The 16,863-nt window shown below is 39.5% G+C and overlaps 1 protein-coding gene across 1 annotated transcript in view; it reads right to left on the minus strand.

The window, feature by feature from the left end:
• Window positions 1-16,863, minus strand: part of DYNC1H1 (dynein cytoplasmic 1 heavy chain 1) — a 44,137-nt gene that overhangs the window by 1,051 nt on the left and 26,223 nt on the right. The window contains exons 48-76 of the mRNA XM_080344804.1: window positions 16,595-16,799; window positions 16,284-16,457; window positions 16,068-16,187; window positions 15,818-15,938; window positions 14,714-14,909; window positions 13,957-14,074; window positions 12,786-13,001; window positions 12,000-12,212; window positions 11,686-11,813; window positions 11,117-11,270; window positions 10,188-10,334; window positions 9,956-10,106; window positions 9,494-9,747; window positions 9,199-9,333; window positions 9,010-9,104; window positions 8,745-8,919; window positions 7,107-7,182; window positions 5,846-6,006; window positions 5,463-5,574; window positions 5,323-5,383; window positions 4,832-4,955; window positions 4,400-4,513; window positions 3,953-4,123; window positions 3,525-3,742; window positions 3,226-3,329; window positions 2,646-2,857; window positions 1,683-1,836; window positions 747-889; window positions 254-422 (exon numbers count right to left, since the gene is read on the minus strand). Coding sequence (XP_080200930.1) covers window positions 254-422; window positions 747-889; window positions 1,683-1,836; window positions 2,646-2,857; window positions 3,226-3,329; window positions 3,525-3,742; window positions 3,953-4,123; window positions 4,400-4,513; window positions 4,832-4,955; window positions 5,323-5,383; window positions 5,463-5,574; window positions 5,846-6,006; window positions 7,107-7,182; window positions 8,745-8,919; window positions 9,010-9,104; window positions 9,199-9,333; window positions 9,494-9,747; window positions 9,956-10,106; window positions 10,188-10,334; window positions 11,117-11,270; window positions 11,686-11,813; window positions 12,000-12,212; window positions 12,786-13,001; window positions 13,957-14,074; window positions 14,714-14,909; window positions 15,818-15,938; window positions 16,068-16,187; window positions 16,284-16,457; window positions 16,595-16,799 — 4,421 coding nt within the window. The remainder of the gene's footprint in view (window positions 1-253; window positions 423-746; window positions 890-1,682; window positions 1,837-2,645; window positions 2,858-3,225; window positions 3,330-3,524; window positions 3,743-3,952; window positions 4,124-4,399; window positions 4,514-4,831; window positions 4,956-5,322; window positions 5,384-5,462; window positions 5,575-5,845; window positions 6,007-7,106; window positions 7,183-8,744; window positions 8,920-9,009; window positions 9,105-9,198; window positions 9,334-9,493; window positions 9,748-9,955; window positions 10,107-10,187; window positions 10,335-11,116; window positions 11,271-11,685; window positions 11,814-11,999; window positions 12,213-12,785; window positions 13,002-13,956; window positions 14,075-14,713; window positions 14,910-15,817; window positions 15,939-16,067; window positions 16,188-16,283; window positions 16,458-16,594; window positions 16,800-16,863) is intronic.

Genomic DNA, 16,863 nt, shown 5'->3' on the forward strand with positions numbered 1-16,863 from the left:
CCACAAAATGAAGAGGTTGTAGCAGACAGACTATTCAGTGCTGCTTAAATATCTACTGCCCCGAGTCTTGAGATTTATTAGCATTAGAAGTACATCTCTACTGACTAATGTCAAACTACTCTTTAAACAACTTCAGAAATTGTGTTTAAGGTTTCGCAATTATATGATCTTTTTTATCTGATATAGCCCATTTAATACCAGAAGCTTCTGAAAATATCTTGGAGCAAGGACCCCTTCATTCTGCTAAGTTTACCTGTGACTCCAAAACTGCACGCATCCAGTACTGCGTTCTGTGTAGTTGTGACATTGACCTCGAGACAGAGTTCTTCAAGGGACCAACTGTTTGCTTGGGCAACATATTGTCTTGTAGCAGTAATATAGGCCTCTGGTACAAACAGGCCACCGAGACACACGTGGATGTTCTAATCAAGGAGGAAAAAATTCAAAGTAAGTATATCAGCTGCAGTATTAATTAATGATTATCATCAACATCACTTCAGCAAACTGCTCATTGTTCTTGTGTCACTCTAAAACACTAGATTTTCCTCTAATCTGTATATACAGTTAGCCTGCTAAGCCTCCCCATTTTGCGATCAGGAGATACTCAAGAGTATTTACAAACATATTTCAAAGAACACTGACTGAAGTTGTTTTGCCTGAGGAACTATTTAGAAGCCTTCATGTAAAGACCACATGAGGTGGTTACACAGCTCCACCAATAACCTCTAGAAGTCAGCACAAGGTACCTTTAGTTCTTTTGCTCCACCAGAAGCAGCTGCCTGGGAAATACTCTGCAGCTGCTTAATGCGCTCGCTGAAGTCGGACACCCACTGAATAACAGTCATACCAGCTGGCACTGTGTAATGAGACCAGCTACGAGGCAAAATACCTACAAAAAATGTGATTAGAATTAAGTTTTGTTTACATACAAGTTAGAATTAACACGCTATTTTGACAATTCACTACTTTCCCCAACAGCCATTTAAGGCCTGGACCAGGATATCAGCCTTTATCTTACAAGGCTCCCCAGTTAGCGAAAGCACTTTCAAATATTAAAAACTAAATGGCCTTTAGGTCTAGTGTTTATTTAAAATGCCATCCAGCTACAGAAACCCTGCAACAGCAACTTCAGTTACACACAGCTATATACTGCAGTAATTGATCTTCAAGTTTTGTGATGATTTGAGTTCTTAGAAAAAACCTGAAGAGGTCAAGTATCTGTGTTTTAGGAAATGCTTTTGTTCAAAGCAGACAGCAGATCTTCAGGCAGTACTAGAAACAGGGTGCCTGTGAAAATTCCACATCTATGTACAATCTTGAAACAGAAGTTTAGAGAACTTGAATGTTTTCTAGAAGATTTTATAGGAGCAATATTACTCACTTTGTGGTACAAATAACTTTGTCCCATCACAGTTCAGAGACTGAAAGAATTTACTAAGATTTCAGCTTAGAAATTAAACTGCTCATACAAACAGTACAAAAAGCCTAATATTAGCTACCTCAACTTGAAATCCCAAACCAAATCAACTGGAATTTGATGCTGAACTCAAAAGCATTGCTTGTGTTAAATGGTAAACTCAATGCCAGTTTTCCTGCATTTTTTTAAGCTGCTAAGCATAGCAACTCACAGAGCACAAGAGGCAAAGAGAGCATGGGGAAAATGCTAATTTGATTTAGCATACCTTTCACCAGTTCATTTATAAGTGTTCGCAAATAGTTGGTTTGTTTCTTTTTTCCTTCACACACTTGAACCACATCTGCAAGGTCCTGACGAACATCCTGAAGCAGCTTAGCTCCCATTTTCACCTCTCTCTCAAAGAATCGGAACAAAGGATCCTGGATGGCCAAAACAATGAAAGCAAGTTGCAGATCAAAGTGCAAAATTCTTGCTGGAAAACTGCTACCAAAAGCAACCCCAAAATCCTGGATGGACTGACCAGTGGCACTGTGACTACAACCATTACACATGAATATGCAGTCTGTGATTGCACAGTGTTTTACAACCAACAATCTCCTCTTCCTTGGAGAAGCAACAAAATCTTAGTTGAACAATTAATGCAGGGTGCCTGCTGCAGCTCCTTCTAATCTTCATTTCTTTTAATGAGCAACAAATGGTTCTCACCTACTATCCCAGAGTAAGTATTTAGAAACTGTTAGGCAATTGTGGGCACATTCAACTGGAGAGCTTATTTTTGTGAGTTAGAGCTTAGGGTGCTACTGTTCAGACCTTAAGTTTCCTCCAGCTCTCGCAACTTCTGTTCCCAGTTAGCAGAAGCTGCTGCTCAATCTTCCCCTACTAACAATCACTAAATTTTAGCAGTAATTAATATGCACTAGCTGTACTACAAGAAGCACTTGTTTATTGCTACCTCAGCACAGAGAAGCTCCAGAAGCAGTACCCTTGATAGACAGTTTGCCATGGTATTTCTTCAAATAATCCCCAGAAGATATAAACCAACCTGCAAGAGCCTGAGAAGAACCCAGTGGGGCATTACATAGCTATGGCAGTAAGAATCGGCGCTGATACAGGCTCCATTGTTGCCCTCAACAGTTTAATCAGCACTTGTAAATCACAATGCATTTGTTCCAATGCACCAGAATTTGTGCACTTGCTATGCCCACGGTACACGAAGCTTCCTTCTTACCTTAATGTTTTCCACAGTCCGCTTCAGATGGTTCAGAGTTTGTGGGATAAGGTGAAGCCAATTAGAGGCTGTGGTGTGCAGTGTTCTCATCCAGGCCGGGCGACCATCTGATGTAGAATCAGTTCTTGTCTTCTTCTCAGTTTCTGCATAAGCTAGATCATCCTCATCCTCTAGCATCTGCATTTTCAGCATTTTACTGATCATATCTATGCCTAAATCGGAAGACATGCCGTCGGTCAGAGCCGCAGTTTTCATCAAGATGAAAACATCCTACTAACATGCAAGAACTAGGACTTTTTCCTTAGACTTAAGACTTAGAACTGCCCAGCTGGTAATAAAGCTTTCCAGAATCAAGATGGGAGTTTGCATCAGGAAACCTGAATGTAACTGCCTTTTTTTTAAAAAAAATTCACAAGCCTCTGGTCACTTTCTGGTCTGCTCAACTGCAGAAGCTAAACCAACGATGTTGAGAGAGGAGGGGAAAGCTATCAACTCTTCAGCAAGATTTCTATTTCTCTTCTGCTTTTTAGTTAAAAAGCCTGGTAGTCTGTGTAAGATACTGTTAAAGTTCTGGTTTTACCTTGTGTGGTGAGAAGAACTTTCTCTGCATTATTTGGCAGGCCCAGCCATGACGGTGTTTGTGTATCGGGCAGCATCTCAACCCACTGGACAAATTCTTCACGTCTGCAAGTCAGAGTTTTAATATTCATTAGAAGGCTTCCCCTATTAGAATGGCAAGGTAATTCTTTGCCTGAGACAAATTTACACAGGTAAACTCCAGCACAGAGATACTTTAAGGATTCTGAGTGTTATTTTTTTTTCCTAAATTTAAAAATAGAGAACTTGTACATAGAGATCAGGATAAGGAAAAAATGATACCTGATTCCATCCGGCATCTGAATATCTTTGTGCCCATCAACTTTGCAAGCCAGTTTGAATTCACTATCAAAACTTAAAGTGGTGAACAGACGTTCCAAGAAAGTGTTTAACAGACGCTGATCAAATTCATTATCGATGCGACCTCCATAGATAGACTGTGCCATCAGTGTCTTTAATGCAGACCAGGGGATTTTATCAGGTGAAATGTTCTGGCGACCCTGTAAGTAAAATGCAATGTGATTAGCAGGAAACAATCCTTTTCAATTCTCCTCTGATTGAGGAATTTAATTCAAAAACCAAGTTAAATTGCCATCACGTTACTTGTGGCTCCTTATTTAACCTACTAAATATTTCCAGAACAGACTGCCTTACTGAAGATCTTAAGTAATCTCAGTATTACCTATACCTAAGTACACAAGACTACTTGCCTTTGCTGTATCATCCAGCCACGTATCTACTGTGTCACAGGCAGATCTCAGATCAGATTCTCCAAATTCATACTTCTTGGACCAACCCAGTGGAGCATAGCGCAAGCGCTCTTGAATAATGGCATGAAACCAGGCGAGGAGGAAATATAAACGAGCACGCTCGTTTGGAGACTAGGAAGTGAAGAGAAAAAAATATAAATACAGCTATTACTCAAGTGAACTGATAAAAATCAGAGCCTGCTAAAAGGCTAGAAAATACCAGATTTAATGCTAGATTGCTACCAAAACTGAACACATTCTACCAATAGAAGCAGCAACTATTACTTACTTCTATGGGAACAAAACATTCTATGCACATCTTAGAAGTTGAGGCTTTATCATGCAAAGTAAGATTTTTAATGAACACGTTCTGACATTTTGTTTCATCTACACAAACCGCAGCCTTACCTTGCACATTCTAGAAACTGGAATGCTACTGAAAGTCCTCAGCATGTTCGCCTTTACACCAGGAGGAGGTTCAAACACAAAGATTCGTCCGGCACGTAGCAAATTCACTGGCACCTAGAAAAGATCAATAAACTCAAATTCAGCTCCTTTAGCGTTCACTAAACTAAATCCCTCTTAAAAGCTTCCATTAACTTCACACAGTGAAGTCCTGCCTTTCTTTTGGAGGGTAGGTGAAGCAGCAAAAGGAATGGTATGAATTTTTCAGCTACAATTAAGTTACAAGAAACCAAGGCTAGTTACTATGCTGAGAAGCATCTATTCTCCTTTTTCTTTAATGCAGAATTGCAGTAATGAGAAAACCTTCCCTGGGCAGCGCTCTTGGCTCTGCAAGCTGGTTTATCTACAAAGGATAAAATTTCATATCAGTGTTACCTTTGGATTAATCTCCATGGTGAGGAAGAGTCTGAAGCAAGCATGGGGTTGTAGGGAATGCAGCTTCTTTTCCAGTTGCATAAGCCAGCCAGGAGCCAGGTGAACATTCTTCAGCATTACCCATCTGTGAAGTTTTGAAACAGAACAAGCACTTTTAGTGTACAGCTTATGGATCCTGGCTATGATCACCACAAACAGTAACAGAATATGATATTAATGCTACAGATTTCCCTCCCTCTTTTAAACCTGTCTTCTACATAGAATCAGTTACTGTCTATTGTAAATGTGCTGACCTTCCTGCTCTGCAGATATAAATATTTTCAAGAGAAGTAGGTTGTATCAAATAGTTATGAACAGCTGTGCTTAAGTTATTACAAATTTCAGCTGAGAAGATAGTCCCAATTTTTTTAACTCACAGTTTTATCTATTTAGCCAATAGATTACCTACCCCTTCTCTCCCATTTACCCATTTACAAGGAGACAGAACTTACCTTCCAGATTTCACTGCTGTGTTTATTGCTTTATCTGCTTGGTTAAACCCTTCAGCAGAACCTAAAAGACAGAAAGGGTTGCTAAAGCTCTTACTGCTAATAATTTAATTTATGCTTTATGAAATAAGGTATGTTCTTACCAATAGCAATAGAAGTAATCTGTGTATTCTGCTCAGCTGCAAGGTCTTCAACGTGACCACTGGCATCGTAACCAGGCACTGAACACATCAGCACAGGGGTATTAGGTTTCACCTGTTGTCCAAGAAGTTTAAAAGGATATGAATCAGTCACTACATCAATACGATAATGCAGTAAGCTCAGTCTGTCTTCCTTCTGGCTAGCTAAAGACATTTATGCTACTCTTAGTTTTACATTAGCAAATAGTAAAACAATCCACTCCTACCTGTAAGGAGGGTAAGTGGAAGAAATGTTCCAGTGAAGAGCTTTACTCGCTACAGAATTCACGCAAGGTGGCACTAAACATTACCTTGGGATTTTAGCCTTTCAAAAACAAGCAAGTTACCTCTGTATCTACGATATGCGTCAGATCTAAAGGCTGCTCCATAATAGACATGAAAGACTCTCCAAGATTTGTAGAAACAAAGGTATGTGCCATTGCCAACAAACGATCTGGACGGAAAGCCTGGATCAGAAGCAAGCGATGAATGGCCTGGCCGATAGGAGCTGAAAAGATGAGACAAGATTAAGATGGACAGGTAAGAAAACCATCCTCAACGCCTCCTTCTTTTCAATTCTCCATTCAAGTTTTTCCAACTTGTTCTGAGGACTAGATGCTCAGAGAACTAGTTACCCCTTTCAAAGATCTGTTGCAAATGGAATGCTTGTACACTATCTTCACTTGGACAGTCAAAATAAACTTGTCTTCAGTTAGTTTGTCTTCTGTGACATTTTAGCTACCTGCTCAATTGCTCATGTTGTGAGCCCTTTAAAAGCCTACCTTGGTATGATGCTTCTGGATTTTACTGAAATGCTACTGGTTTACAAAATTTACTAGTGCCATGAAGTGATTTTACCTTCCAGAGAAAATAGATCACTTCTTCTCACTCTTTCAATAATACGGCATTCTAGTAGAATTTGAAATATTATATACTTGTCTAGCACAGACAGGATAGATAACTAAGTATTGCTTCAGTTAATGGTCAAGCAGCTTTATCGTAGCTAGTAAAGAGAAGCTTAGAATCCTTAATTTAGAAAGCAAACTACAGGAATGAGCCCTGAATGATCACAGACAGCAAACACTTCCTATGGTTACCTTTCAGGGCAGGAACTGAAGGGCAAGTTATCTTTAAATTCTAACTCTTAACAAATAAGGACTGACAACTAACAGCAAGAATTAAGACTTTGTCCTTAGATACAACTGCATTCTATGCTGTCCTCAGACAATCTCTCTCTTGCAGATTTTGAGAGTATTGTGCCGCATCCAGATTTGCAATGACTAAGGTTATTCCAAACTACTATGCAATCTTATGAGATTGTGGAACTATATTTCACCCCCAGTGGAAGACCAGATCACGGGTTAAGGTGTAGGAACCAAGTACAGTGACCGCTGCTAACAGAAGTCTGCCTTAAAAAAAACAACAAACAACAACAACCCATAAACACCAGATTTCAGGTTCTTCCACAGTTTCAACTATATGGTTTTCCCAGGCATTAAGGTCCATATTAAAATTCTACTTCAGAATCGCTTTAAAATCCTAGTAATTCTACTTAGAATAAAGTAATTTCACTAGCACTGGTGTGGAAAATAGTGCGACTTAACTTACTTGAAGGTCTTTCTTCAGTCCAAAGGTATGGTACAGTCTGCTCTGGTGAACTGCTATCCAGCCAGATACAGAATTGCTATATTGAAAGAAAATGGAAAGAATTTGAAATGGAGTTTCCTCGCATCACATATCTCCTGCAAGGCGCAGGCCCTGTTCATGGTGCAACAGAGAGGTTTAATCTCAGCCATAAAATTTAACGTACTGCAGAAGCATTCAGCTACACACCAACTTGCAGTAGAAAACAAAGATTGCTGGGGTATGGCTAAACTTGGTACAGTCCAAGCTCTACTAGCCTTTCATTTGTAAACACATCTCTAAAAATTCTAATAAATAGCTAAATGTTTAAACAATGAAATGCAGATGTTTAGAAGATTTTTCCAATTTAATGCTCACATGTTATTACCAATTTTCAGAATAAAAATTTACATGGAGTATCAGATAAAACTTTTGAGCTTCCATCTATGAGTAAGTCTTAATAAATAAGACACAGACAACACTGTTAAAACAGAAGCACTGTTATATTAATGAAATAAAGTCAAACATTAAACTTAGCCCCAAATATTATCTGACACTTAACCTAGTTTTGTCCTTTCCAAGGTTTCTAGATAGAAATGGTTTGAGTGTTTCATATGTAAAGTGTCTGAATGTTTCCTTGAGCAAGCCTGCCATATGACCAGCACATTTAGTAAGCTCTTGACTCATGTTTCATCAAATGAATTTCTCCAAGTTCTGTGGTTAAAAAAAACCCTCCACATGTAAAACTCAAATTATGTTTTGTTTTTCTTTAGATGTGTCCAGTAATTTCACTAACATCCTCTAATTCTGCATTGCCTCCAGCACCTCCAAACCTACAGACCTCTACCAAGTCTCAGCCCAAGCGATACAACACTTTAACCCTGGTTGAAGAGTTTGAGAAAAATTTCAAGGCCAGGATGGACTGGGCTCTGAGCAACCTGATCTGCTTAAAGATGTCCCTGCTCATTGCACGGGGGTTGGACTAGGTGACCTTTCAAGGTCCCTTCCAAGCCAAACCATTCTATGATTCTATGAAAATTAGATGTTGCAAAGAGAATTCAACTTCTAATATAAAAACTAGACAGGGTAATCAAACAAGTACTATTTGAAGATGTGGACATATTTTGGAACATGTAGTTTCACAGTAAGGACACAGATGTATTCTTAGACCACATCATGAGAAGCAAAGTGTTGAGCAGCTGACCACTACCCAAATTTATTTGAAATACTAATGCCCAAGAGCCCACCATAATGATGTTATGTAGGGCTATGGCTGCTCCCCTCTACTGAACAATTATCACACAACAGTGATGCAGTAAAAGCTGCAGTATCACCCTCTCTTCTACCACAGGAACCAAAGCCAACTGCAAAACTGGAAAAATGGAGGGGTGACTAAGCTGCTTCTAAGGCTGAGTGATGAACAGTGCCAGTATTTACAACTGAAGTTTCATAGCTTGATTACAAATGACGCAAGGACATTAACAACTACAACTAGTTAATCTGTAAGGCTTCCCTTCTCATACTAGGAGAGATTACCTGTACATGTCAAGCTCTTAAAGCAGACACCTACTAAATTTATAACCAGGTAGTTTAGTGCAGAAACAAACCCCAGCCAACACTTACCTCATCAGCTTGAACTTTTGACACAAGATCCTTAAACGCAGGCAGGCAGCTCAACCTCATCATTGCTTCTGTTTGTTCTACAGTCAAACCATTGATTTTCGGGAGAGATGAAGTGTTTAGTACAATTTCCTTCCCTCTCAAGAAGTGCTGGAATTCTGCATCATATGTAGGTTCCCTAATATTAAGAGAAAAGATTTTAGCTACGTGTCTTCAAGACATGCCTCCCTTTTTCAACTAAAATGAAGCAAGAAAACAGAACATTTACCCAATAGTGCCTTTCAGTTTAATCCGGGCCAGCAACATAGCAAATGTTATATGGTCTTGATGCAGCATGCCACGCGCCACTCTGTTGAAAGCAACCTACCAAAAAACAGTAAAGTTAGTAACATAAGAAGCCCTGAACTCTGACCCTTCAGAAATTATTTAAGTGCATTTACTAATTAAAAAATTGAACCTGGAAGAGATCTTTTGTGATGATTGAGAGACGCTGAGTATGGTCTGTAATTCCCTTCAGATTTGGGTTCTCATACAAGACGTTGTGATAGATGTCCAAGAAAAACTGGAGAGAGTACTGGTACAGAAAATGTATCTGAAAGACAAGAGTATGGGTTGAGTCCAGCTCTTTGATAATCAAAGTCTTATGCCTACAAGATTGCAACACAACAACCAGGGCTGGAATTAGGCACTGCCTATTTAGCTTTGGTAAGTAAATACGTGAAGCTTCTGGCATGAAGAAGCGCTCATCCTACCTGCTTCAGTGACTCCATAGTAAAGTAGATACTGCTGCACGCTGTAGAAAGAGGCAGGTACTGCTGAGAAACTGTCTCCACTTCCTGCATGACAATATCAGTCTCTTCTACTTTTCTAGTGACCTCTGCTGCTTCCTTCTTCAGGTTTTCAAGAGTAGTAATGATGGTGTCATCATCCAGAATACGTCCCTTCACTTCATTAAGCGCTTGGAGTAGGGATTTTTCTAACTGACGCAAGCGCAGCTGAAATTCACCTTAATTAGACAAAAAATCAGGTTACATGTTGTACAAATGTGCTGGTTTTTAAGAACTTTATGAATTGCATATGCTTTACCATTGGACATCCTGAAAAAGCACGAGTATAATCTATGAAGTTATTTCAGTGTGTATTTCTACAGCTAGAGTAAAACCAATGTATTCTTTTAGAACAAGTGGAAGTTACTTTAATTTTGGTAAGCATACCCTGAAGCTTGAGGAGGTCAGAGCGTTTTTCATCAACATCTGGTCTTTCAGCTTTCAGGACTTCATTGAGACACTGGCTCTGTAAGCTGCTGCGAGTTACTGTGAAGTTCACGAATGTAACACGAGAGCAGAGGTCCGGTGGGAATTCAACCTATCACAGGAAACACGAAAAACTTTCTCAGCTCTCTGACATACCATTTCTACAAACAGGACAGCCTTTTGTTCTACTTACTGTTGGATCTCTGGTGGAGAGGAAGATAACGAAGGACGGTGACAAATCAATATCTTGGTCTCCCAGAGTAATCAGAACTCTGCCTCCAGTTCTCCGGACTTCACGATTAAGAACAGGGTTCAGAACTGGATCATAGCTCTCCACATCCTAGAAGCAGACATGTTTTGAGAGATTCTGTTTCTTTTAAGTATCTCAAACTAAAAATCCTGATCCAACTGGGGCTTAAAGCTCTAGTAGCAATCAATTTGCAGTTGGTTTTGAATACAGTTCACGTCCAGAAGGTTATTTCCACTTTAGATTTGTTAGTTGAGCTACACAAGTACAAAGTTTAGGTTATTACCATACAAAATCTCAGTAAGGGACTATTATTAGTGGTCATTATCGTGTTAGTTCTAATGCATAATAAGCCCTACTCTCAGCAACAAAAGCAACAGTTACTGATCTAATCTGTGAGCTAATCCTTTGTTTTTCCATACTAAGAAATGAAATATATATCCATCTGAAATGAACGTCAACTATTCCTACAGTTGCCCATCTGTATTACTGAAACTTCTTCCTGCTACTCAAGGTATATTTAATTCTACATAACCAGCAATATTAGGTGCTATTATCTCTGACTAGAGATAGCATAAGGGAACAAAGGAACAAGACAGACAGGTTGCAAGTAGTTTTATAGAGTGGAAGTAAAGAAGGATCATTTGAAAATAAAAGCATTTGATCTTAAAGCGGTGGAAAATGGAAACACCTTCTTTTGACTGTGTCACTAATCATTTTTCTCAGACTAACACCTCACATATCACTCAGTACTAGGTTACTTGTTAAATTACAGTTTGAAAGTAAAATTGTTTGCATCTTACTAACAGAATAATCACAGTACACAGACAGAATTCAAGAATTTTAAATAGTTTGCACATGATCATGCAACTAACCTGGACCAGAAGTGGGTTACCAAATCTCAAGGCACTTTCCAGGTTCTTTCTGAAAGCGTCATCCAAGAAACTAGTACGAGTTATCTTACGGTCTTTATATTCATTCATGATAAACTCTGTAGCTTGCCCAGAGGGATCAATGATCAATGGATACCTAAGTTAGTAAGAAAATACTTTCATTATTTGAGTTTTGACAACAGACAGTCTCTAAGTAGTTTTATGAATTTAGGTTGCATTGTTACTCTCAACTCTAAAAGCTTGTATATTGAAGGAATAAGTTGGCCAGGCTCAATGACTTACTCCAGTTCAGAGTTTTGGAAGGTCATTCTGTATTTGGACAACAAAATAGTTTCAGTTCAAGCCAACTTATTTTAACATAACAAAAAAGGCAAGGAAAGATGAATGAGAGTTTTTATGTTTACATGTAGTTGATAAGCTTTTACAAACATTAGAAGCTCTCACAACAGTAAAGAGTGCTTTGAAAGAGTTACTGTGATTCTTTGATAGATGCAAAACCCAACCTGCTGTGAAAATGTTGCTTTAGAATTCTACATCTTAGAACAAAATACCTATTAAACCGCTTAAGCATGATGGCATTCTCAGTGCACAGGTCGTCTGCAGGCAGGGAACTTGCTTGCCAGCGAAGCCGCTCGTCTGCGTTGGACAGGTACTCGGTCCTTGCAATGTCTGTACGGAACTGCAATAAGTACATACAGTTACTATTTGACAAGAGATTCTCCAGCTAGCTGGTGAAGACATTTTGAGTAAATGAAGCTCTACAAGATTATAATTTTCCAAGAGCTCCATTCTTAGCAATCTTCAAGCTTCTTTAATGGTTGCAGTAAATCAATTTACAGTTAACTTATCACGTCCATGTCTTTACCTGGATATTTGCTTGTTGCAAATGGTGAGACCATGTGGTGAACAGATTCTGACGCATCTGCTGATCAAAGTAGCCAGCATAGGCAATAAAAGCTCCCGAAAGTAAGCAGTCTCCCGCAATAGTGGACATCTGGTTCTTGAAAGTTTCACTTGTCTTCTCCCATCTTTCACGTTCGGCAGAAAGACTCTTCAGAAGAGCTGTGCTACGGTTTACCTAGAAATAAGTGGTGAAGTAGACTCTTTAGATGATCAATTGCTCTAGTATTCCAAGTCTCTCGGGACACTTAAATATTAACTCAAGGCCCAAGTTAAATTTAAAAGCTCAGATGAAATGAAATGTGTTTCTTCACTTCAGTGTTAATTTATTATGTTGGTTTTAACTGTTTTCTTGATGAACTTAGAAGTGCTAAGTACTAGCAGAATAGTGACATGCTAATGTCCAGATCAAGTACATAGAGAAGTTCTTCCCCCACCCCCACCAAAAAGAACTCCAGTTAAGACATTACAGTTACATTTCATCCATGCCTGTTTCTAAAGGCTTTCTACTTATTTTAAGCCTTATGTGGACTGTCTCGTTAATCAACTGGCAATATAAGTTCATGTTTCTAGTTCATGTTTCCAGTCATGTTTCAGTAGCTTAAGAAGCTTTGAGAGATCCAGAGATGAAACAGCCAGCTCAAATGCACTGCACAAGGGAACCAACGAAGTCTGTTCACACGTTTGAAGAATGGTTCTATCTCTGTCAAAGATTAAAAAATGGACAATTACTGATATATAGAAGCCTTACTTTTGCTTCTACAGCAGCCAAGTCGGCCTTGATCGCTTGAGCCTCCGAAATCAGTACTGCGTATTCTTCTTTGTAACGGGCAATACTGGCCTCAAGATCACGGATCATCTGCTCCACTTCATTTGCTTTCTGTTGGTTGTCTTTGGCATCATCCTCCAGCTTCTGCAGTTCATTGCGCAGAGGTTCCACTCTTTTCAACATATCAGCGTAGTTCAGCTGTAAACAGTAAATAAGCCCTTTATACTTTCTAAAATGACATGTGGTACCAAGAACCACAGCATTCAGGTACATACTATCAACAGCATCTTTTCAAGTTTAGGTACTTGTGACCTGTATAAGAATAAATAGCTACTAAACAGAAACTTAGGATTGTTGACCAGTCCCCAAGACTCCTGTTTAAACCAAGCACAGACACATACGTAATTGCTTTTTGCAAGATCCTTTTACTGCTCTCTAGATTTACAGAAGGTCATCTGACAGGCTGAGCCCACATTAAGCAGTGTACTGCACTGTTTTGCATTAATACTTAACTGGGTGTCCATGCCAGTACTGTGCTAACCTGCCTTTCTTAGGAAAAAAATTAGTATAGCCAAGACAGAGAACAATTGAGATAGGACCTATTGGCAAGATTCAAGCCAAAGAGTCTCTTCACATCATGCCATTCGTAGCAGGCACAGTTTTAACAAGCCAAGTGTTCTGCTGTATTGAACACCAACCAGCAAGTAAAACCATTCTTGGATATCTCAGTTTGGGGCCATCTTCCCAAAAGCTGGTTCCTTTCAGAAACTAATCAGGTAGTCTGCCCTAAAAGAACTTAACAGAGCTGCCTGTGTGTTCAACTCTCGACAAAGACAGAGATTGCCTAAGTTTCAGTAAGAGGTTTGTCCTGCATCTTCCAGCTGAGAACTGTATTGTCCTCTAGAATGACAGTACATACAGAAAGGACAAGCTGTTGTTTACCTCCAGTGTCTGCAGGCAAAAGCTGTATCACAACTGGCCATTAGTTCTCTGGCACAGTACTACAGGGCCCAAAAACATTCATCTGAACCTTATACTGATTTATCTGAAGCAAAATATCGTGCAATACTTAGCTGAACAGAGCAACGCAGAGCCTTCAGATACTGTTATTTATGTGCCTTCAGGCTCATTCTTTTCACAGTACTAACTTTACCTGTGCAATTGCCCATTTCACCATAGGTCCGCAGGCCAGTGATGCTCTGTTTACAATTTCATAGTTGTAACTTGGATTTGATAGGTAGTTTTTCTTCATCTTCTCCCGGATGGCATCACTGCAAGGGAAAAGTTTTTAGAGACAGCAGGAGTACACTGTCAGCACACAGGTGTTCAGTATCTCTTTTTCTGCAGCTGACATGATCATTCCCTAGCAGTTCTGCTGACTGGTATCTGAGACGCTTTAATTAGCTCAAGATGTTGTTTTGGAAACTACAGCTTATGGGTGGCAAAAGGCATTTAACAATTATTTTAAGATTAGCCACTCAGGAATTGGTTAACTTTGCTCAGAAAAAAATTGAGGCTGGAAAGGAATTCAGAAGGTCCCCGGTCTGAGCTCCTGCTTAGATTCAAAGCCAACTAGGAGGCTGGCCTGGATAAAGCCCTTGGCAACCTGGCCTGTTATTACTGCATAACAACTTTCAACTAATAATGTGGCTTTGGAAAGTAACACACTGCTTTACAATCATGTGCTGAAGTTACTCAGCAGCAGCTGTTTTGTCCCAGTTTGCATAATACACCTTTGCTTTAGCAGTCTGTTTCCTGTACTACCTACACATTCATTACATGCAGGAGTAAACTAGTCTCAAAAGAAGTCAAGTGGTACTAAAGCCATTACAGAGAGAAAAGCCCATTTAAGACCTTCTGTATCTTTGTGAATATTTTTTTCACATAAGTAATTCACACTTGCACTTTACCTGATTTCCTCAGCAGAGAAGTTAACAATGGTTGGAATGAAGTTCTCTCTCATGATGATGGATCGTATTTGTTTCCAGTCAGTTGTACTTTCACCCAGCAGTAGGCAAATGGACTCCAGCGCTAGCTTCACTGCGGCAGGTGGATTAGCCATAGAACGGACCTCTACCAGATGCTGTTTCTTTATTGACTTCACAGCTAACCAGTGCCAGAAAGATGATGAATGTTGATTGGGAAGAAAAAGAACAGTTAGAATTAGAGAACCACAGAACAGTTTGGGATGGAAAGAACTTGAAATGTCATCTAGTCCAAGCCCCCTGCAATGAGCCGGGACATCTTCAAGCAGATCAGGTTGCTCAGAGCCCCATCCAGCCTGGCCTTGAATGTTTCCAGGGATGGGGCATCTGTGCCAGTGTTTCACCATCCTCATTGTACAAAATATCTTGACCAGGTCTAGCCTGAATCTCCCCTCTTTCAGTTTAGAACCATTACCCCTTGTCCTATCGTAACAGGTCCTGCTAAAAAGTCTGTTAACAAAGTCCATTAAAGTACCTTAGATTAGTAAAAATGCATCAAGAATCTCAAAAGGAATTTGAGATTATTAGAGACGCAGATACTAGTGGATAACATTCAAACTACTGTATCATGAGATAAACTTTTCTGAATGTCAACTTGCCAACTGGCTACAGGCAACTTAACTTACTCTGCTGTCTAAAAATGAGTCACTTAAAGCTTTATTATAAGCAATGACTCCTCTATCCAGTTTAATAAATGAACAGCTTGACTGTATGCTGTCTGTGCAATAATAAGGCAGCAGCCTTTCTGATTATGAGCTTTCTTTATGAATATATAGTCTGAATAAATAACTAGAGCAATCTGCCAGAAACAAAGCCACAAGCCATAGGAGTATCATGTCAGATCAGTACTACGAACAGCACAAAAATCAGAGCTCATAGATAAGGAGTTCCTTCAACACTGTTCAGGTCCATATTAAGAGCCCACACTTTTGTTAGGCAGGACCAACTCAGACTACATCAAAACACATTCCCATAGACTTCAGTTTTAGATCCAGTCCCACAGTGTGACCTTTTCAGGTGCTAACATACCATTCTGAGCTTCAATGACAGCAGGCTCCACCTTGTCAAGATCTTCTTTCACACTCATCTGCTTGTCTGCAATGACCTCCTGCTGCTTGTGCAGCTGTTCCTGAATCTCCTGGCTCATGACCTAGAAGGAAGTTTCATAGACAAAATACTGCTTTTTAGAAATTCACCTTCTTCCAGTACTCACTCTGTAGGCTCTGTTTTGTAAATATAAGCAATTTATTACGCATAGAAGTTTAACAAAGATTTTTACCTTTTTCTTCTCAGCTTCCTGCTGATCTTTCACCATCTTTTTCAACTTGTCATTGGCTGCTGCATTCTTCACTTCCAGTTCCTGACTCTTTATTCTTAGGTCACGCCGCAATTCTTCCACCTGAGATAGATTGCAAGATGGAAGAATTCACGTTAACCACAGGGATCTACTTAATCACTTCAATCTTATAAAGGACAAAGTATCAAGCATATGTACCTGATCAACTGTTTCCTTGATTTTTCTAAGACCAACATTCAAATGCATTTGCTGTTCCTCCAGTTCACTTCGTTTCTCATTGAACAAGTTGGCATAATGGTTGATGAAGTCTAAATAGTGGCGTGGTGTGATTGCCATGGTTCTGCCTCCTCGTTTTGCCAGACGAGCATTAGCCTTTAGGGAAGAAGTGGTTGTAGATTATGCACTGGTTTAAAACCCATTCAAATGTCAAAGACCATACTTTTTAGGAAACCGCTGCAAGATGCTGTGGCCTAGAGATCAACGCAAGTTAAGCAACGTAATAAACATACCTGATGGAGAGTCTGATGAACAAATACACAACTATTAACAATAGCTTCCCTGTGCGATGGTGGCTGTGGCAGCTTATCATACACAACTGGCATGTAATCGGGCACAACGTAATTTGGTTTCTCCAGATCCATTTTGCTTGTGAACTCTTTGCCAACTTGGTACAGTGCCTCAGTTGACCAGTCTCCAAACCAGTTCAAGACACATCTGAAATACAAAGCATTTATGAAGACTTCCCCAAAAGTACTGTTTTAACAGTCCTTGTAATACA

The sequence above is a fragment of the Nesoenas mayeri genome (assembly GCF_963082525.1).
Source record: "Nesoenas mayeri genome assembly, chromosome: 5".
In the NCBI taxonomy this organism is placed as follows: domain Eukaryota; kingdom Metazoa; phylum Chordata; class Aves; order Columbiformes; family Columbidae; genus Nesoenas; species Nesoenas mayeri.